This window comes from Ruditapes philippinarum, unplaced genomic scaffold, assembly GCF_026571515.1.
Source record: "Ruditapes philippinarum isolate M1 unplaced genomic scaffold, ASM2657151v2 ctg5602_1_1_1_1, whole genome shotgun sequence".
Classification (NCBI taxonomy): domain Eukaryota; kingdom Metazoa; phylum Mollusca; class Bivalvia; order Venerida; family Veneridae; genus Ruditapes; species Ruditapes philippinarum.
Window position 1 is genome coordinate 1 of NW_026861170.1, and position 23,599 is coordinate 23,599.

Here is a 23,599-nt window from a genome sequence, read left to right on the forward strand (position 1 = left end):
AAAACAATTTAAACGCATGCTCATTTAATTAGTTCTTCGGTCCTCTAAAATAGATTCCATTATGTTTATCATCCAATATTTACCTTGTTAACTGCAAACATGCCAGCATCACTGCATCGTTCATGCATCGTTCATGCCTCCGGAAGTACAATCGGAATAAGTACGGAATCGTGGACCTCTCCGTCAAAATTTGGATCAATCGCATCTTCACGGCCCTTTCCGTCAAACTTCGGATAGAAGCACCATCTAATCTGGTTCCCTGTCCTATTATGGTTCCCATCCAAGATGAAGTACTTTTTAGAAGTTCGCAGGGGACCAGTCTACATCGGGCATAGCATTCGGAACTGCCTCGGCTATTATCTATAACAAATCTCTTTATAATTTGCCATTTTGTAGTATTTTGTTTTTACATATTATTTGCCATTTTGTATTATTTTGTATGTATGTACTGTTTTATGTTGTCACATGCCCATATGGGCCCTGACGTATTCAAATAAACCTTGAAACCTACGCAGTGATCTCCCCTTATCAGTACACAATTCTGCCAAGGGAGGTAATCACTGTGAGGAGTTTGATCTATAAAAAGTAAAAAATTGCTGGGAAATACAGCAATACGATTGTCACGGCGAAAAACAAAAAACAACCCCCCCCCCCCACACACACACACACACACACACACACACAAACAACAACAAAAAACAGTTAAATATATTGATAAGGTATCTCCAAATATCATTGTGTTGAATTGACATGTTAACTTGTTCAGAAGGTTTTTAAATATAATAATGTAACTTGTTGCAAGAGCCATGTTTATGTAGTAGAGCAGAATAATTATCATTCTTGTGTACTCACGCCCGGCAAACTGTCACTCCACTTCAAAATTGTGGTGTACGGTAAAACGAGCGAACGGCATTTCCGAGATAGAGTGGAACACAGACGCTTGGGGGTCAGATCCTGCCCCCCAACGTGATACGCCCCTGTAAACACTCTACCAAAACTATTTTAATATTTAAACACGAATTGTACATCTGTTACAACGATAAAAATGGTTTTCAAACAATTTTTACGTATATGAAAAAAATACCGTATACCATCAAGTCTCAGTACTTTATTGAGACTTGATGGTATACGGTATTTTTTTCATATACGTAAAATTGTTTGAAAACCATTTTTATCGTTGTAACAGATGTACAATTCGTGTTTAAATATTAAAATAGTTTTGGTAGAGTGTTTACAGGGGCGTATCACGTTGGGGGGCAGGATCTGACCCCCAAGCGTCTGTGGAGTGGAAGGCCGATTTAAACGCCTAATTGTAAGTATTGTTAATGTTTTTGTCTTGATATTCATTTAAGTTGTATTTTTTCGAAAAACGGAAAATGTAGTTCCGTCTAGGATCGATTTAGGCTTCAAATTAATGGTCTAAGCTGTTACAAAAAGAAAATTATATAAGCCCGGGAGAACTTTTCTCCCTGACGAAGCGAACGGCGATTTGTAGAATATTGAACTTCCCGACCATAGAAATGCCATACCCTTCGGATTTCTTGAAAAAGTGTATTAGTAAATTATCAACCCGTAATAAGAACTTGTCCTTCGTGCAAAATAAATTACTCCTGAAGGATTTCTTAAATTTGTAAATCGATATTTTTCGAAAGTAGTGGAGCGAAAGGGCAAGAGATGGAGCGCAAGGCGGTTCAATACTCTACAAATCGTCGTTCGCTTCGTCAGGGAGAAAAGTTCTCCCGGGCTTAATATAATTGTCTTTTTGTAACAGCTTAGATCATTGAACCGCTTTAAATTAGACACTTTAGAGAAAAATCCTGAAAAATCTCGAGGGTGACTTTTTTTTAGTTTACAAAAATAGTTTAATTTTTATTCAACCTCGTTTTGTTAATTCACACGAGGCAAAAGTTCATTTCCATTTTTAATGGGACGTACAGACTATAGGTTAGACCGAAATACCGCATCCGTTCTGTGTATTCATACTATTGTGTTCGAGGTCCTTATCCGAAGACTGACGGAAAGGGCCGAGTAGTTGCGATTGGGGGCATAGTAGTCTGGATTACCTGCCCTTTTCTCTCCGTACTAAATTTTATAGTACGACGGGAACCAGACTAGGGGCATAGGCACTTGGTTTCGGGATAAAAAGCCCTTTTGAGAGGTTTGTAGAACTCAAATTTGATTGAATAGTATTACATAATTTTCTTGATTCTAAAACGTCATTTTCCTGATGCTACCAAAAAAAAATACAGTAACACCGGAAGAATCGAGACATCTACGTTACTGTATGTACAGTACATTCAAACACGGATTTAATTATGTGTAGATCTACAAAGTAATTAAGAATTTAAGATCCGTGATTCGATCAACTTAGAGTTCTACAAACCTCTTTTAAAAAAGGGTTTTATGCCTATGGTCTATTATAGGCATATCTAAGGCATATCATGCCTCGGTGATAAATATTATTTTCTTTGGCAAGATAATGTTAATAAGTAGATAATATATTTAAATAATTATAAAAATGGATTCGGAGCATTATGGATGCTTTTCATTGGTAGAAAAAAGAGCTGAATATGAAAAAAAACATGAAGGGTGGCAAAATGTAAACAAAGTAGTATTTTGAATTCCATATAAAATACTATTTTAAGTCACTTTTATCTTAAGTCACTATAAAATTCAACAAAGAACAGAAAATTCATGCTGTTAAGTTTTATGACCTTTAACAAAATAAAGAAAATATATCAAGTTTTAGGGGGAAATAATTCTGGAAATTTTCAGACTAGACATATATTTGAAGTTTGAAGTAGATACCTTAAGATATAAAGAAGTTAAAGTAGAAAATAACATTTTTTGAGGGAATAAAATCTTAGTTCATGCATGGGGAGATAATTCTGGGGGAAATAGGTAAACACTGTCACATATGATGTGGTTGATGTATAGTATAGTATAGTATAGTATAGTATAGTATAGTATAGTATAGTATAGTATAGTATAGTATAGTATAGTATAGTATAGTATAGTATAGTATAGTATAGTATAGTATAGTATAGTATAGTATAGTATAGTATAGTATAGTATAGTATAGTATAGTATAGTATAGTATAGTATAGTATAGTATAGGTATAGGTATAGGTATAGGTATAGGTATAGGTATAGGTATAGGTATAGGTATAGTATAGTATAGTATATTTTGAAAATGCATCAGTTATATACATAAAACTTGCAACACGAACATTAAAGAATGAGAATATCATTTTTGTCAGGGAGATACAAAACATTTTCAGTATGTCTTTGTTTCTTCTACATGTAATTCTGTCGACTGTATATACCATGGTTTTTAAAATGGTATGAAAAAATAGAATATATCTCTGTTAGAAAAATTATTAAATTTAATAATTAACTAAATTTTGAATAAATCAATATTATTTATTAGCAGACATTGTTAGTCAGTAAATATTCGACATTATTAAATTTAGCTAGTAAACGAATCATATATTGGGACATAAAACATCCTTTAAAACATCCTTTAAATGGTTAAGTGATACTGTTTTCATCAACTACATCTTATGTGACAAGGTTCATAACTCTACAAGCAATATTTCCAGAATTATCTCCCCTTGAACTTGAATTTTCCTTAGAAAATATTATTTGTCAACTTGGGTGGTTCCAGACTTGGGTGGATCCAGTACTACTGTATAATTGCCCTTAGGGTATGGTGCCTACTTTTATTAAATTTTCTTTGAAGTCTTATTTGTGATACGCAGGCTTTATAAGATCAGATACCCTTTGACAATTCCATTTTATTTAATTCGGCCCATTGTTTTCTCCTTTAGGGCACACGAAAGTGTCACATTGAAGGTTCCATGATAACCGCTGTATGAACACATCTGTGCAGATCTTTCTTAATTCCAAAAATTCCATATTTTTCATATCTAAATGTTGAGATCTGCTTAAGCCGGTGCTAGGGGGGCATGGACGGTAATTTGCACTTTCCAGAACCGTGCATGAACAGGCTCAATGAAAATCAGCCTGCAAATCTTTTTTTTTTTTTTTTTGGGGGGGGGGGGGGGGGGGGGGGGGGGGGGGGGGGGGGGGGGGGGGGGGGGGGGGGGGGGCGTTATTAAGGGTTTCCGTTTTCTCTATTTTTAGGTAAAAATGAAAAAAAAAAGTCTGACAATCATTGTTATAATCAATTTATGTAGAAAAATGTACATGCATAAAAATAATGAACTAAATATATACATGTATGTATCAAATGCATGTAAGAACTTATTGTCTGGATAGTCATACTGGCCTGCAGACATGTGTAAATTTTCAAATAAGTTTAGTGATAAATAAGATATGGAGGCGCACGCAAACTAATTATATAACGCTACATGGTGAGTAGGACACATTCATCGACTATTCTAGCTAAATCTGGTATGAAAGAAAAAGGAACAAACAAACAATCATTTTAACTTTATTTATTTCATTCTTTTCCGAATGTCATTGTCTAAAAAAGTCTCTCCGTGTATAATATACATCATGCATCTCCGTTCAGCTGTTTTATTACAAGTCTGCCCTGTGATCATGAAACAGTTTCTATAAGTGGGTCTTTTATGCTCTAATTTAACCTTTTGCATAAATTTATTTTGCAAACAACTATACATGCAAACTATTCTTATAATATCATTTATAAAAACCTATAAATGTCTTCAACTCAAGTAGCACTAGACTTTAAAACCTTGAACAAAAAAATCTGTCCCAGTCTGGTCTGAACATACGTCCAATTTGACTAATAACTTTTTGAACATAGAAGTCCAATGTAAACAAAATGTTCGCTAAAAATGACTCTCGTCACCTATGAAACGATTTTGTAGCACTTTTCCTGACGTCTTGTATATTAAACTTCATACAATTCTTAAAATTATCAAGATGGCAAACGTAACTGTAATATTAAGCCAGCCCACTTTTGTCACGTGACTTGCAGTTGAACGAATCAATGAAGCGGACAGTGTCTGTGACGTGGTGACGTTGTATGGTACGGCGACATTGCAGTAAGATCTTGTGCAGCACGAGATACATTCCTAAAAAATAAATAAAAAAATAAAAGGTTTACTTTTAATTGGTATGTTTGTGATACTTTTAATTGGTATGTTTGTGATACATATATAAATTCTGGAAATGTTTTGTGGAACTTTGCGTTTCATTTGAACAGGGTTTGGTGTTGATCTAATAAGGAATGAGAACACAACGAATTAACAGTACAATACAATAAATTAGTTTAATGGACATTTATATAATGTTTGAGATTGAACTTACGATTTCTCCTTCTAAACCTGTTGCCTTGCAACCTACGTGATCATTGCTGCACTGGTCTGGCATGGCACACATTTTGTCGACTTGTATACTTTCGCCGGTTCTATCGTTTATACGATGCACAGTCATGCATACCGTGTGTCCTAAAGAATATAAATGTATACATTTAATTAAGATTTTTCTTACAACAACAATATATGATTATACGATTTGTGAAAATGGTAAAATGGTATTTTCTGAGATAATACGTTTGCCATGTATTGAAAAGCAATCATACCCTCCACATTCTGAAATAAGTTCAGATGCAGTTATTATACGTTGGGTAATTATTGAAAATGTTAAAGTGACGCTATGCTTTTCTCAGTGTCGAGTTGAAACGGAAAGGAGAAGAATTTCAAACGACATGGTGTCTTTCATTCTAATACTGTTTTTAAAGTGTTTTTTTTTTTTTTTTTAAAGAATATTTGAATTGCTCTGGGTATATTGTAAATTGTAACATTCTGAGAAATAAAATATGTTTAAACTAAGCAGAAATATATTTCAAAAGACTGGCTATTATAATTGTGATAGATCAATACTTGATAATGAAAAATGGCTATGATACAATATAGAAAAACTAAATTATAAAAAAAAACTGCACCACACTTTTAAAGAATTGAGCATTACCAATTTTACATTATGAATGATATTAAAAGAATTTTTTATTGGACACATGAATTATTGTATTTCAGGTTATCAGAAACATCATAGTCTGTGTAACTGAAATGTTTTGTATCCATGTATATAGTTTTAGCACGAAGCCTACCAAGCATAAAGGACTGGATCGCCAATAAGATTCAATATTTGAGTCATTGCACGGGTTACAATATACATGTACTTACTGAATGGACATGGTATGTTAGGCGCCCAATTGTTGCATTGTTCGTTATCCTTCTTCATCGGGCACGTGTAACATGTCAACGCTGAAAAAAAAGATGAACATCATTGTTATTATTATCAGAGACGTTAAAATATTATGTATATATGTCTCTGTTATGATATAGCTGTTTAAAAGCACTGTGTAGCAGTAAGATTTTATTAAAAGAATATGTTGTATTATGGCTACTTTTCAGCTTCGAAGAAAACTCCGATTCTGAACTTTTTCATTCATACATTATATTTTACACGTGTGAGACACTTCAGTCTTGTTAATCGGATTCATCACTTAAGGTGAACATTAGTTAGTATCCTTTCTCTTTCAGTATATTTTGTGCACATATTATTTTATACAGATTTGAAAGCTTTACTTTTCCGATATTCCGATCAAAATTTAACCTAATCAGGGAAAAATTGTAAGCATTATTACCAATAAAATTAATGATACACACCTTCAAAGTTCCGGTAATCTATATGGATGTGTACACCAAATGTCCCTGTCGTCATGACAACCAAAAGTACCAAAGCAAAACTCACCAGGTAGGTCATTTTCTATAATCTGAAAAACAAAACGTGTGCTTAAAACATACGATATTTGACAAGAAGGTCAGACGAGTAATTCTTTCCATCATAAATGATGCATGTTATGTATATTTACTTATGATGTATATTTACTTAAGTGTATAAACTAAAACTATTTTCAAAGACAGTGCAAGATTTTGATGAAAACTTCCAATGACAGAGAAAAAATACCGAACAAAGAAACAAAACTACAAGAACCAGTACTTAAAAGTGTATAAACTAAAACTATTTACCAGGCAATGCAAAATTTTAATGAAAACTTTCAAAAGTAATATTAATAATAATATTAGGTGAGCTACCGAATAAAGAAATAAAAATACAACAGCCGAAGCCGAAAATCAAAAATAATTTCTTACCTTTAAAGGTGTTTTATCCTGAACTAAATCCAATCACGAGAAGCACAAGGTAAAGAATAAAGTTGTATGTTAATGTATAAAGTTGTTTTAGTATATTAGATAAGTCCTGGCATGAATGCTTGTTCCAAAATAACAGTATGGCTTTGTATTTATTTATTTATTTTGTACTTATATACTTTATGCCTTTATCGTGTAATTAGTGTTAAAAGTAACACTCTAAACACATTATTGTCTAATTATCAAATAGATCGGTGACTACAAAGGGCAATGTGATGACGGTATCGGGGCACGTGAACAGAACAGAACAGATCTCTTTATTTCTTTCCCAGGGTACATGGTAATACAACATGGGGATATACTATAAACTGTATAGTGTGCGCATGCTCGAAAATGGCGGACGTATTTTTTCAAATGTTTTCGATAGTTAGAAAAATCGGTGATTAGAACATATATATGGATATATAAATGTTTCTACAATGAATTAATACATTACTGGCATCTTAATTTATCTGTTTCATATATAATACGGACTTTTATTGGTTTTCTAATGACAAGAAAACGTAAAAAGGACAATATTTCTCCGTTGAACGATAACAAAGAAACAAAGAGAAAGATGGCGGCAAACACTCAACAAAACTTTCAGTCTCCAAATCTTCAACAAGCAGCTTCTCCAGCACAGGTTGTCAATATGGTATCGGTCAGTCTTTTATGCTGCCGCTCTCTGTATCATCCATCATCCCCTTTCGTAACAAATCAAACATCACCTATATTATCTCAGCAAAATGTAAACAATTTTAAATACGGACATTTTACAGGGATTATACAACGTTTGGACAGTATGGACGCTAAACTTGGCCAATTGAATAAAATTCAATCAACTGTCGAGAAAAAAAACGGAACGCTTAAACAGCCTTGATCAAAAGTTTCAACGAGATTGAACGTAGTCACGCTTTTATAAGCGAACAGTATGATAGTGTAACGGCACGTTCTATCGAAAAAAATAAAGGCGATATTTCTCAATTACGTAGTGATGTCAAATTTCTGACTGCTGAGAATGAAAAATTAAAGTCGGCAAACGATTCATGTAACGAAAATATTATTGATTTGAAATGTCGCTCTATGCGAGATAATCTCCTGTTCTTCGGAGTTGCCGAGGGTACTACGTTCAATCCCGCTCCTCTTGGCGGTGTTCAATCAACCGTGACGGATTCTACGGGGTTCACTGACAACACTTCTACTAACCAGACTTCTACAATCTCGACGTCTGATGATTTCCATGAACCTGCTGGACATGGTAGTATTAGTGCACCAGCTTTGTTTTCTTCTGTCGTAAAAAGTGATCATGAAAATTGTGTTGATAAGGTATTCACTTTCTGTGACAAAATCCTGCGCATTAATGATCCTCGTTCTAAGATTAACATAATACGTGCACATAGAGTGGGGAAATTTATATCAGGCAAAACTAGGCCCATCGTTGCAAAATTTGATTCAGAATCAAAATCTTTGATTAAAGAGTCACTTAAACATGTTAAATTACAGCATACAGATTACAATGTAGCAGATCAGTATCCACCGGAAGTGAAAGACCGCCGGAAGCAACTTATACCAGTGATGATTGATGCTAGGAAACAGGGAAAACGCGCGGTTCTTGTCAGGGATAAACTTTATATTGATAATGAATTATATGGTTCTAAATAGGGGGACAGAGAAAAGTGTGACAATTTGAAAATAATTTCATGGAATGTGGGAGGATTAAATTCTTGCGTAGATGATGAAGATTTTTTAGACTTGGTCCAAAATTTTGATATCATTTTTCTTAGTGAAACATGGCAAAAGAATGTTGAAGTTTTTTCTTTGAAAGGATATGATTCTGTTTATGTTCCCAGACCTGAAAGTATTAAATCTAAACGCGGACACGGTGGAATTTGCCTACTATTTAAAGAGCGATTGAATAACGGTATTTCTATTGTAGAATGTGATAACACTGGTTTTATATGGGTCAAACTTGATAAAACATTTTTTGGTTTTGAGTATGATTTATATATATGTTTTTTATATATCCCTCCTAGCAATTCTGTGTATTTTATGTCACATGAAGTAGGGTTTTTTGAATCACTTGAACATTATATTCGTAAATATAGTGAATATGGAAAAGTGTCAGTAATTGGCGACCTTAATGCTAGATGTGGTGAAAGGTCTGATATTTTAGAATGTACTGATAATTTTGATAAGTATATTTCAACTTTAGATAAAATGAATCGGAAGTTAGCATAAATGATATTCCTTATAGATTTTCTATGGATAAAATGATTAATTGCTCTGGTAAGAAGTTATTAGATATTTGTGTAAGCAGCGACTTAAAAATTGTGAATGGCCGTATTGGTGATGATGCAGGTGTTGGTAGTTTATACTTTTATGTCGTCAACTGGAAATAGCATGATTGATTACGTTCTTATGTCGCAAGATTTTTTCCACGTTATAAGTGATTTTATTGTACATGATTTATATACCTGCTCTAGTTATTTACCTATACAGCTTAACCTATGTTGTAACAGTGATCTAACATTGAATAATGTAAACAAAATAAATATTGATAAAATTATTTGGAATGATGATAGAAGCTATGAATATAAATCTTTGATAGAAAATGAATATACAAATCTTGAGTCAATCGTAAATAGCATAATTTCAGATGATACCGATATTAATACGGGTGTAGATAAATTTTCATCTATTCTTTATGAAAAAGCCTATAGCGTTTTTGGAAGGTCATTTAATGTGTCTAGGTCAAATAACCGTAAGTTTAAGAGTCCTTGGTACACGAAGGAATGTGAAACGGCTAGACGTGAGCTTCGCTCAATAAATAAGCATTATAAAAACAATAGAACCAATTGTAACGGTGCACTGCTCATTGAAAAGCGTCGTAAATATCGATTGGTTAAGCGCAAGGCACGTGCTACATTTAAGGCCAACCAAAAACAACAAGTCAAGTCAAGTCAAATTTCCTTTATTACACACATTTCATGTTAACATGAATAAATGTGGTTAGTAATAAATACAATGTTAGTAGAGGCTCTTTAAACAAATGTACAATGTATAATTATATAATTTGAGTGGTAAAATAATTCGTAGAAAGAGTATTTATTCATATCATTTGCTGAACTGCAGTACGTTCAATTAACAATGTTTCAAAACCACAAATTGTTAAAGTTCTTAGTAATATGTTACCACAAAAAACCGTGGAGAGTCACGTAATTTGGACACTCTCTAAGGGTATAATTTCGTTTCATATTACCTTTCTTTTCATTTATCGACAAACGATGAGAATAGTTACAAAAAAGGAAAAGGGAAAAGAAATAATAATATAAACAACTGGCAAGTGATGTACAATTATGTACGACATAATATTTTAAACCTTTACAATGACATTTCTAGACTCATACTTATAAGCTAAATGAAAAAAGTGTCATACTATTTAGACAAATATTATAACAAACAAACACTTTACAATGGGTAATAAATGATTTATCTGTGAAATATTCGTGTAATAGTCTTGGAATGTAAGTAATTCTTGAAATGTAAGTAATCACATATGAGGTAAATTCTAATTTTAATTATCTTAAAATTATTGTTTTAACAAATTTACATAATTTCAAATATTCGCTCTTGTTTTCTGTATTAATTAGTTGATCTAGTTTGAATGTATTTGCACGTCTATAATAATAGGGTTTCAAAAATTTCTTTCTTTCATCATTAAGCAAAACACATTCAAATAAGTAATGAAATTCGTCGCCTATTTTATTGTTACAAGAAGTACATGTTCTTTGATTGATTGGTATTCGGGCCCAATTTCCGGTTTCTATTGGTAATCTATGGTTTCGTGTACGAAATTTTATCATGTAACGAAGAAAAGGGTTAGGAGTTGATAAAATGTATTTTTCGAATTTAAATTCTTTTTTGAATATTCTATAGAATGTACTTTTGCTAGAGTTTTCAATAACGGAATACCAATCATTTAGAAAAACATCTTTTAGTTTCTGTCTAATTGCTAATTTCAACCACTTCTCGTTTTCAAAATTGTGTGTATCCCATATATTACATGAACCGCAATTTATAAAAATTTGTCTTAAGTTTGCAATCCAAGGAAATTTTTTCTCAAATTATTTTCACTTAAGTTTTTTGAAAGATTATATGTAATATTGTATAATAGAGACGACAATTTCTTTTGATGATTATTTACATCGTGCTTTTTTAATCTAGCCCAAAACATGATTATTCTTTCGTTTATATCAATAGATAGCGGCAGGCAGCCTGTTTCTCCGTACACCATATAATTTGGGGTGGATTTTTTCATATTTAAAATATACTTTAAAAATTTTAATTGGACTCGTTCAATCACTTCTTTATTACCATATCCCCATATTTCCGCCCCATAAAGAAGAATAGGTTTTATTGTTTTATTAAAAAGATCTATTTGGATATCAATTGGTAAACTAAGTCGATTTGAGTTTCTTATTAAACTATACATTGCTCTAGTAGCTTGTAATGCTATATGCTTTTTAGTTTTAGTATATGATCCACTTTTACAAAATAAAACTCCTAGATACTTGTACTCCGTAACTACCTCTAATCTTTCGTTGTTCAAGATAAAATTATAGTTTTGTTGTCGTCCTTTAGAAAAAACTACGATTTTAGATTTAGATGTATTTACAGTAAGTTTCCATGTTTTACAATAGTTTTCATACAAATGTAATGATTTTTGAAAATCTTCAACCGATTCAGATAAAATAACAGTGTCATCAGCGTAAAGAAATATAAATATCTTTAAAAAATCACGAATTTCGTCTGCGTTTTGGTCATTTTGTACCGTGATTCCCATAGTGTCATTACTATTTGCAAAATAATCGCTTAGGTCATTCAAAAACATTGAAAAAAGAAGAGGGGACAAGTTCTCTCCTTGACGTACGCCTATGTTACTAGGGAAAAAATTTGAAACTTCAAAGTTAACTCTGACACACGATTTAATGTTATCGTACATGTTTTTAATGAGATTTAAACATTTTCCTGTTATATTAAGATTAAAGAGTTTTTGCCAAAGACCATTTCTCCAGACTGTATCAAAGGCTTGTTTGAGATCGATAAAAGCACAGAATAATTTATTTTTACTGTTATTAACGTAATTGATTAAATGATGTAATACAAAAATTTGGTCTGTGGTTGAAAACCCCTTCCTAAAACCTGCTTGACTATTATTTATTATATTATTTTCATCTGCATAAGTAGTAAGCCTATTATTTATTATACTGGTAAAAAGTTTTCCCAAACAGCTTAGAAGTGTTATAGGTCTATAATTTTCAGGTTTACTAGCATCACCTTTGTTTTTATATATTGGATTTATTATCCCAATAGTCCACATTTCAGGTATAACACCTTTTTCAAATACTAAATTAAAAAGTTTGAAATACGTATCTTTCATTAAACTATATGAGCATTTTATTTGTTCGTTAACTATTTGGTCTAACCCACATGCTTTATTATTTTTTAACATTTTTACTGCCTTATCAATCTCTTCATATGTTATAGGACAATTGATAGATTCGTTTTGGTTTGATTGCTCATTATTTTCTAGATCAAATGTGTTATTGTCATTAATTGTTCCATCATTTGAAAAATTAACATTTCTGAAAAATTCATACATTTCATCGATACTTGCTTCCGTTTTGCACTGACTGTTATTATTACGAAGTAAATTCCAATATTTCCTGGGATCTTTGATTTTTAATTTGCGAAATTTATCAATGTTTCTATTCAAATGTTTATTTTTAAACGAACGCATAGTATTTTTGTATATCTTACTTTTTTCTTTAAGATTATATTTGTTTTCGTCAGTTTTTCTTAATTTATATAAATATTTCGCTCTATGAAAGTTTCTTCTTGCTTTCCTACACTGATATCCAAACCAAGAGCTATTGTTATTTACTACTTCATTATTGTTTTTAATTTTATAGCCAAATGCTTCCTCAGAAGTTTTAAGAAATAGTGAGGAGATATTTGTAACTAAATCATCTGCATTTTGCTGATTAAAATTGTCGCTATTTTTCAAAACGTCAAGTTTTTCGTTTAATTCCTCTATAAGATTTATATCAAATTTCTGTAAAAAGCTTTCACTTTTCTTATTGTCCCATAATTTAATAGATGGTTCAGTATTATTAACATGTTCAACAATTTCAATTTGGTTAGTATTCAATGTTAAAACAATAGGATTATGTGCATCTGATAAAATGGGACAAAAATCTTTAACAGTAAGATCGAGTACATTTTTAAACAGATTTGAATTACATATAAAATAATCGACGGTACTGGTACCTTTACAAGTAGTACTTCCGGTGTAATCGCCAGAAGTTCGACCATTTAATATATACATATTATTTAATTGTAAAAAATCAATAAATCTATTACCGTAACTGTTATTATGTTTATCGGTGTTATAACGTAATAGCTTTACATTTTGTGCATTTTGAAATTTACTCATTTCAGTATCAAATTCATCGCAAAGAACGCTTAAGTTTTGGTTTTCCAAAAAACGTCTATCGACTGTAATAAAATCTTCAGTTGATTTTGTACGTGAATTGAAATCTCCAAACAATATATACGATGAGTAATTGTCCGATAGGCGATTGAAATCGTCTTGAATTTCGGAAAAAGGATCGTCAACTGCATAGTCCGAGTATTCGGGTGGTATATACACAACACCACAGAAAATGTCTGTTTCAGATTTGCATAAAACCTTAGATATCTTAAACCATAATACAAGATCATTATCAGATTCTATGACTGTAACAAATTTGGATAGATTTTTTTTAACTGCTAGAGCTAGACCGCCAGACTTTCTTCTGGTTTTTCTTTTTCGATATTTGAAGTATACATCATACTTTTGTATTTCAATATGATCCAAATTATCAGCTTTGATTTCTTGAAAACCAATTATACTGTGATCATTCACCAACTCGTTAAATTCCGGGCAGTGCAATTTTGATTTAAGTCCGCAAACGTTTAAGGATAAAATCTTAATATTTTTGAGTGCAAAGGATGATGTCTCAGTTTCACGACTGTCGGAATTTGCTATCGCGGTAAAGGAAGAATTTAAGTCGTCTGCATTTCCATATTGGCTTAAGTTGCACGAAGAATTTGTTTGTATGTTATTATTATTATCATTATTATTATCATTATTATTATTATTATTATTATCATTATTATTATTATTATTATTATTATTATCATAATTATTATTATTATTATTATTATTATTATTATTATTATTGTTATTCGAGTTTAAGATTCTATCATTCTGACAAACATTTTCATTTAAATAAGTTTGGTCTGTCACAGAAATTGCCGCTTTGTGTAAATTTTCAAAAACTAAGCAAAGATTGCCGGAAGTTGTAAAAATGGAAAACAAACAGCTATAAAAAACGAGATAGTACCAAGTACTAAACCAAACATAAAGTGCACATATCCAAAAATAACAGAAAAATACAAAATAGTTGAAACAATAATAATCAAATAAACAACCGTCAATATTTACAGTTAACGGGTTTGCATATACATGTTGAACACTATTGGGTTTAAGCACTGGTTCATATACTTCAAAAGTACTGCAACAATAAATACACAAGTACTGACCTACTAATCTCATAGTCATTTTACAGTTACATGTATGATATATAACATGACTAAAATAATCGATGCATTTACAGCGACAGTATACAGACGGGCACATGTTTTGAAAATAATCATCTTCGCCATTATATTGATTTGTATAATGATAGCCATCAAAAAAGTCAATGAAAAATCTATTTATCAAATTGTCATTATCAAAAAAGTGACTTAAAACCTCAGTATCAATTTGTTTGTGGCAAAGTTGTGTCAGATTTTGATTTAATGAATTATGTTCAATTTCAATATTTTTATAATAAGGATAATCTACATACCAGTTAAGAATATACTTATTTTTTTCACAAAAACATAATTTGTTTTCAAACATATTGCATCTAGGCAGCGATGAATAGCTTAGTTCACAAAAAGAACTGAATTTACTATAGTTGTTGATCGATTGACATGCGTCACATCGAGTACATGTACAAAAACAAAAACACTCATTATAACGGTATTGAATAAAATAGTCCGTGTGACAATTATCATTGAAAGAAGACTGTGTAAAAGTAATGTTACGATTGGAGAAAGATGACTCTCCACGCCTGTCCTAATAATTGACTGTTACACTATCCCCGGTGTTTTGAGGTTGAGGTTCGTCTAGTGATTCCGTGTATTTGCACTGGTCATCGGCGATACTGTCATTTGAGCACGAATCCAAATTCAAGACACGTTTATCATAATCAATTTGTGCATTACTTTGAAAATCACTATTCTCGTTGGTGAAGCGTTTTGAAGCGATTTCACTATCTAATGGTGAACGCTCTTTTCTCTTGGTTTGTTCGCGTCTATCACTAAGAACATCGTAAGGATTGGGCGTTGTAAAATCGATTACATGCTTTGCATAAGGGGTATTTCCTGCTGTACGAATTTGCTGGTTGGAGTGTGTGTGGTTGTTTTGTTTCGTAAGAGGGCGGAGCGTGTAAGATCCTTGCTGTTCGCCATATTTAGGTGGGTTAATGGGACGTGAAAGTGTTCTCTGTGTGCCGTGTTTATCAAAGTACGTACCCCGATCCGGATCAAATGGTTTGTTGTTAACGAACATTCTGTCCTTCACTAGAACTACCTTTTCTTTAAGTTCCGATAATTTGCGTAACGCCGGGTATAGCCTCTTCCGTTTATCTTCTATTTGCATCAGAAAATGTTAGTGAATTCTTATTTTAGTTTGTGACTTATTGAACAATGTCTCAGCTTTTCGTACTTGTTCCCGTTCACAAAAACTATCGAACTGAGCAATGATTGGTCTAGGTCGGTTATTCTCCGCGGCTTTTTGGGGTCTCCTACTCTATGAACGCGTTTGAATTAGATGTCAGGGGCATAAATTGGTGCTTCTGTTTGAATTGTAGAGTTTTTTTTAACCTTATCAAACAAGAGTTTACTTACAGTTTCTCCAACATTTTCTCGAACATTTGGTTTTTCTGCAATATTGCTATTAACATGTTGCTCATCAATTTTCAAGGGACAGGCCTCATCAACTCCAAAAATAATGAGATTGTTTTCCAAGACTTTTGCTTGTAGGTCAACTGTACGTATATTAAGGTTCTCGTTTTGTTTGAGTAATGTTTCAATCTGTTTTTCAAGATGTGTAGTTCGCATGTCGATATGTTTAATTGTTTTTTTCTGAGTCATTTATGGCTTGTTCAGTGATAGAGCTATTTGTTTGACAATAAAGTTCAACATCATTCATTCGTGATTCAATGGATTTATTGTCCTGACGGATTTGGTACACCTCTGCTGTAAGTTTAGTTATACTTTTTTCGATGGGTTCAATTTTAGAAACATTTTGCTCAATAGCTTTAAGGCGGTTGTTCATCTCATTCATTAGATCAAGTACATTTGGTTGAGTATTGTCGTGGGTGGGGCAAGATGGAAACCCCAGAGACATCGTAGGGCGAAACACCGGGCTATGTCCACTTGTATGAGGAAAGAAACTAGACCCAGAGTATTGGGGGTGTGGGGGATAAGGTGGTATGTAACATGCTTGGTCCGTCTGGTTTTCCCGTGCAGATTGTTGTTTTGACTTACTGCCGCCATTACCTCCCCTGTTTCCTTTGTTGCCTTCTGTTGACATAATTGTTGAACTGAATAATTGAATCCAGACCACAGAATTCACCAAATAATTTATTGTTACCTCTATTGTAGTGATTTGTTACAATTTTATTCAGGTGCTTCGAAGAAAATAAAGTTTTTGTACGTCAAATTCACTAAAATCAATATACTATTTTCTCCAAGTTACAAATAGCCGCCATTTCTTTCGAGCCTCGTTTTCGTTTTCAACAATTACATACTTTGGCTTCTACTCAGCCCCAAAAGTTTTGGAAAGAAATTAAAAAATTTAAATCAAAAACGCCAAAAGGGAGTAATATTAGTAAAGACGAACTTTACAATCATTTCAAAAATGTTTTTTCTGATGACAACGAATTTATAAATGATGATGCTGAAAATTTATTAAACAGTGATGTTAATATCAATGTTGAACAACTTGATATTTTGTTTAGCCTTTTGTTTAGTGGTAAAAGCGGTGGAATAGATTGTTTAATCCCCGAGATGTTTATTTCACCGTTATTATGCAAATTATTTAATTTTATGTTTACTCATTGTATTTATCCAGATAGTTGGACTAAAGGTGTAATTGTTCCTGTCCCCAAAAAAGGTGACCTTGATAATGTCAATAATTATAGAGGTATAACATTAAGTAGTATTTTTCAAAAATCTTTTCAACTTTGTTAGATTAAGACTCCGAAAATGGGCCGAAGACAATAATATGTTCAGTGATTTTCAATTTGGATTTCGAAAAGATAAAAGTTCTATTGACTGTATTTTTGTTTTAACTTCAATCCTAGATAAAAATATTTCGCATGATAAAAAGAAGCTATATTTAGCATTTGTCGATTTCAGAAAAAAGCCTTTGATGTAGTTTACAGAATCGGAATTTGGTTTAAATTATTATCTTATGGAGCTTCCACAAAGTTTGTTAATATGTTACACAAAATATATGAGAGTATTAAATCTTGTGTATGTGTAAATGGACAGCTAAGTGATAATTTTGAGAGCTTTAAGGGCGTTAAACAAGGCGAACCATTATCCCCTCTGTTGTTTTTATTCTTCATAAATGATATGTATCAATATTTTTATGACGACTCTATTGACTCGTTCACTATGGACGAATTACATCTCTTTTTACTTCTTTTTGCGGATGACACGGTGTTAATATCTTATTCCAAAGAAGGGTTACAAAACCTTCTAAATAATTTACATTCTTATTGTTGCAATTGGGGTATCAGTGTTAATATTGATAAAACCGTAGTGATGATATGTAAGAAAGGTAATAGACCTGAAAATATTGATATATTTTATGATAATCATAGACTTAAAATTGTTACTAAATTTACTTATTTAGGTGTTACTCTGTCTGCTAATGGAAGTTTTTTCCAGGCACAAAAGTCATTGTCTGGACAAGCTATGAAAGCTCTGTTTTCGCTTACTTCACTATTTGAAACTGTATCACTAGACATTAAAGACAAAATTAAGTTATTTGATTCCATGATCACTTCGATTCTGAATTATGGATGTGAAATTTGGGGTTTACATAAGGCACCCGATATAGAAAAAATTCATTTAAAATTTTTAAAAAACGTTTTAAAAGTTCGTCAACAGACTGCCAGTTCTGCGATTTACGGTGAATTTGGACGAGTTCCGATGATTATATGTCGTAAAATCAGAATGATAAAATATTGGTTCAGAATTATGAAAACCCCGAATTCTTTAGTTTTTAAAGTATTTAATATGCGTGATGATCATGGAATATTAGTTAACAATTGGTCTGTAAGTGTTAAACAATTATTAGATAATTTAGGATACTCTTATTTATGGGATAATACAGAAACCACTAACTTACAAATTCAAACAGTAATAAGAACTATTTATGACCAATATCTACAGCAATGGTTTTCAGAGCTCAAAGAATCTCCTAAACTTGATACCTACTGTTTATTTAAATCCAGTTTTGAATTAGAAAAATATTTAAGTTGTGTTAAATATGATAGCTATAGAATTGCTTTGTCTAGATTCCGGTGTTCTGCTCATAATTTAGCTATAGAAGAAGGGAGATATAGAAACATTAATAGAAGTCAAAGAATATGCACGAAATGTAATATGAATAGTATAGAAAATGAGTATCATTTCCTCTTAGTATGTCCTTTTTACAGACAGATTAGACTTAATATTTTACCTAGTTATTATTGTCATTGGCCAAATTTGTTTAAATTCAAATCTCTTTTAAATTGCCAACAAAGTAATACTATTAATAAACTTGCAAAATACGTTTACAATGCTAATCTCTGGCGCGAAAACTATCAGGCATGATATGACTGTGTAATGTGGATTTATTTTATGTATGTTATAGATCATATATAGTATCTCTTTGTTTTGTTATTGTAAGAATTCAACTGATTTAATTAATATGAATTCATGCTTTTCTCTTTGTATTTGTACCGCCATTGTATATATGTTATATTGGCGATGAACATTTATATGTTTTTGCCGAATAAAATATTGAATTGAATTGAAATTATAAACAGATACAATATGATAAACAAACTTCCGATAGTACTTAGTACGTAATGGATGGTATTTCTCACGTCGGATATAATTGTCGGCAATATTTACTGCCGGCAGAAGTGTTAATTGCTTGATCACATTCTTACACGTGATTGTTTGATGATAACACGTGAACGCATGTTTTCACGAGTTCGTTCATTCGCTCATATTATGTCAAGTCAAGTCAAGTCAAGTCAAAAAACATTTAATTCTCTCATTCCATGTACAAACATGACATAATGGAGTAATAAACATGAATAAAGTATAATGAGGCTCAAATAGCAGTTAATTAACATACTAGCGAAAAATATAATTGAATTGTGCTTCCAGTTTTTAAGTACGTGGAGAGCCAAAACTGTTGTGTATATATATATTACTAAAACATATTAAATAATAAAGAAAGCTAGTATTACATTCAAAGGTATTGTTTCATTTTTCTCGTCACACGCACACACGCACACACACACACACACACACACACACATGTATACTTTCTATTTCAACAATGTGTAGTATTAAATTGACGATTTCTGCTCAATAGTCGTAACGACAATCAATATTTTTAACGTAAATGAATATACTACAAAAATTTAAGTAAACATGCGAATCATTTTTAGGGTATAAATGGAGAAGTCTAATTTTTAACAATAACAAAAGGTATGGTATAGAGATGCGAATGGTAGATGGGGGTGATAACAAAAAAGGCTTTGCACGTAGATGTTGTTGCATTTACTTCCCTTTAGTTAAAGTGTTAGATAATATTCAAGTTTTTAGTTATGCAGAGTGAATTTGAATATGATCTAGAAAAACTTTCTGATCGGCGGGAACTGGGGTCTCCGTCTACTCTCTCGTGGACCTGAACTCAATCAGAGCACGACCTGGGGCATGGAAGCTCCGATAAGGTCTTCCTGCGATGAAACGCGCCCCAGGCCGTGCCAGGTGCACTCCTGTCCCTCGACTTCCCAATGGCGGTCGGGGGACAGGAGTACCCCCGACTTCACGGTGAGTCCTATACAAAGGTATCGGAGGCCACAGTTCCCACACAATCTTACAATATTTAATTAGCGAAAAGCTATATCACAGGCCCAAAGAGGAAAAAAATAGTTCTTTTGTATAATGTAGATAGAAATAACACATTTTCATATAGTGAAAAATAGCATTAGATATTGAGATACGAAAGTGGAGTTAATTAGTATTTCTAAACCTAGACAACTTCTTCTGACCTTTCCTTTAGAAAAATCAAAGATCTGTGGTCTAGTTGAAATGCGGAATACTATAAATGTGTGCCACTAGGTCTCCCAAACGAAACAGAGACTTTGCAGCACTTTTGATATTCGAAGAAAAGAAAGTTATATTATAATTATTACATAGTGGTCAATGCCTTAAATTCTACTTAGTATACACTTAACAAATTTACCTAATTTGAGACGTTCTTGTTTATTGTTAGTATTCATTAATTCAGATGTTTTGATTATATTTGGTCTTCTAAAATAATAAGGTTTTAAGAAGCGTTTACGCTCATTTTCAAAGATTTTGCATTCGAATAAGAAATGAAATTCGTCGCCTAATTTATTACATGACGTACATAGTCTATCATTTAATTGAATTCTTGCCAGTTTCCGATTTCTATCGGAAGATGGTGGTTTCGAGTACGAAATCGTATCAATGAATATAGAATTTGCTGACTTTGGCAAGGATAAAAATGATTCTCTTTCAAATTTGCATTTAAAAAGTTTATAGAAGCTAGCCTTAGAAGAGTTTTCTACATTAGCATACCATTCGTTAATAAACAGATCTTTTAATTTTTGTCGTACTGAAAGTTTTAGCCATTTACTGTTTGGGAAATGATGGTTCGTCCATATATGTATCATTCCACATTTGATAAAAATGTCTTTAATATTATAAAACCAAGGATATTTTCTTTTCAATGATTCATTGCCCAATGTTTTAGCTATGTTAACTACATTTTTGTAAACTACTGAAGATAATTTATTTGGCAATGTATCTGGACTAACATTACATATTCTTGACCAAAATGCGATAGTTTTCTCTTCAATATCTATAGAGAGAGGTGTACAACCGGTTTCCCCATAAACCATATAGTTTGGTGTTGACTTTTTTAACTTTAAAATATACTTAAGAAATTTAAGTTGAACACGTTCAATTATATCATAATTTCCAAAACCCCATATTTCAGATCCGTATAAAAGAATTGGTTTGATTGTTTTATTGAACATGTCAATTTGTAAATCTATGGGTAAACTTAATCTATTTGAATTTTTAATTAGGCTATACATAGCGCGAGTTGCTTGTGTAGATAAATGTTTCTTACATTTAAAAAATGATCGATCCGCTTCTACTAAAATATATTCCAAGGTACTTATATTCTTGCACTATTTCTAGCTGTTGATTATTAAATGAAAAATGATATTGAGGTATTCTTCCTTTTGAGAAAATTAAAATTTTTGATTTTTCAATATTTACGGTTAGCTTCCAAGCATCACAATATTCTTCATATAAATCAAGAGAGTTTTGTAATTCATCTTCACTGTTAGCTAAAATAACAGTATCATCTGCATAAAGTAAGATAAATAATTTTAAAAAAGTCTGCATATCATCTGTATTTTCACTATCAGGTATAAGTATTCCATTTATATTAGTATTATTGTCAAAAAAATTGTGTAGATCATTTAGGTAAAGAGAAAACATCAAAGGCGAAAGGTTTTCGCCTTGTCTTACACCAATATTACATGGAAAGAAACTTGATACAGTTGAATTTGATTTAACACATGATTTAATATTATTGTACATGTTTTTAATAAAATTAAAACATTTTCCATTGATATTATAATTACCTAATTTATTCCAAAGACCATCTCGCCAAACAGTATCAAAAGCTTGTTTAAGGTCTATAAAAGCGCAAAATAATTTCTTTTTGTTATTATTATTATATTGAATTAAATGTATATAACGGGTATGCTGATTTGATTACAGAATAATGGTGATAAAGTAATAATAAATTTAAAGAGGTATTTTCATGATGGCATTACATCTATTTTCATGAGTCGATTTCAAAAAGTGGTATCTATAGTTTTGATATTAAATACAGGAACATTAAGTTAAAACAAAACTGTAAAATGAATTTCTTTTTCATTGTATAGCATAGATACATAGGAAAGGGATTTATTGATACTGATTTATATTAAAGACAAAGGTTGACATGACATGAATGTCGAATATTTACTGACTAACAAAGTCTAAGTTCTGGCTGCCATGACTTTATATATCGCTTTTATTTTGACGTTGCGACAGTAAACAGCTCTAACAGTACTATAAAACCTGTTCGCTGAAGTCTCTTTAGGTAACAAAGTCTGCAAATACATAGTATTGATTTATTCAAAATTTAGTTAATTATTAAATTCAATAATGTTTCTAACATAGATATTATTTTTCATATCATTTTAAAAACCATGGTATGTACAGTGGACAGAATTACATGTAGAAGAAACAAAGACATACTGAAAAAATGTTTGTAGCTCCCTGAAGAAAATGATATTCTCATGCTTTAGTGATCGTATTGCAAGTTTTATGATATAGGGGGGGGGGGGGGCTAATAGACAACCATCCATAGATCTGATCGTTGTTGTTATATATAAATAAAACAAAAAACACAGTCCATGAGTTAACTTATTTAATGAAATAAGTTAACTCATGGACTGTGTTTTTTTGTTTTATTTATATGTGACTTTTTTCCGGCACTTGTTTTCATTTTGTTGTATATATATATATATATATATATATATATATATATATATATATATATATATATATATATATATATATATATATATATATATATATATATATATATATATATATATATATATATATATATATATATAATAAAACAAAAAAAACACAGTCCATGAGTTAACTTATTTAATTATTTGCCAACCGGTTTCTCTTATGATCATCAGGGCAAAAGTGACGTCGTCGCATAGTCTATATATATTGTTATTATAGATCCTCCAAGCAATCTTGTATTTTATTGATGAAATAATAGATAAATCCTATTTTATAATATACCATGATATATAGATAGCTTACAATTATGATGTAAAGACTTTTTATCTCGTGAT

The 23,599-nt window shown here is 31.6% G+C and overlaps 1 protein-coding gene across 1 annotated transcript; it reads right to left on the reverse strand.

Moving 5' to 3' along the window:
• Nucleotides 1-4,886: 4,886 nt before the first annotated feature.
• LOC132714744 (ly6/PLAUR domain-containing protein 6-like) lies at nucleotides 4,887-6,807 on the reverse strand. Its single transcript, XM_060697664.1, has 4 exons — nucleotides 6,663-6,807; nucleotides 6,177-6,257; nucleotides 5,299-5,438; nucleotides 4,887-5,063 (listed from the first exon to the last, which is right to left on the reverse strand). The coding sequence occupies exons 1-4, from the start codon at nucleotides 6,757-6,759 to the stop codon at nucleotides 4,887-4,889; spliced, it is 495 nt and encodes a 164-aa protein (XP_060553647.1). The 5' UTR covers nucleotides 6,760-6,807.
• Nucleotides 6,808-23,599: the final 16,792 nt, after the last annotated feature.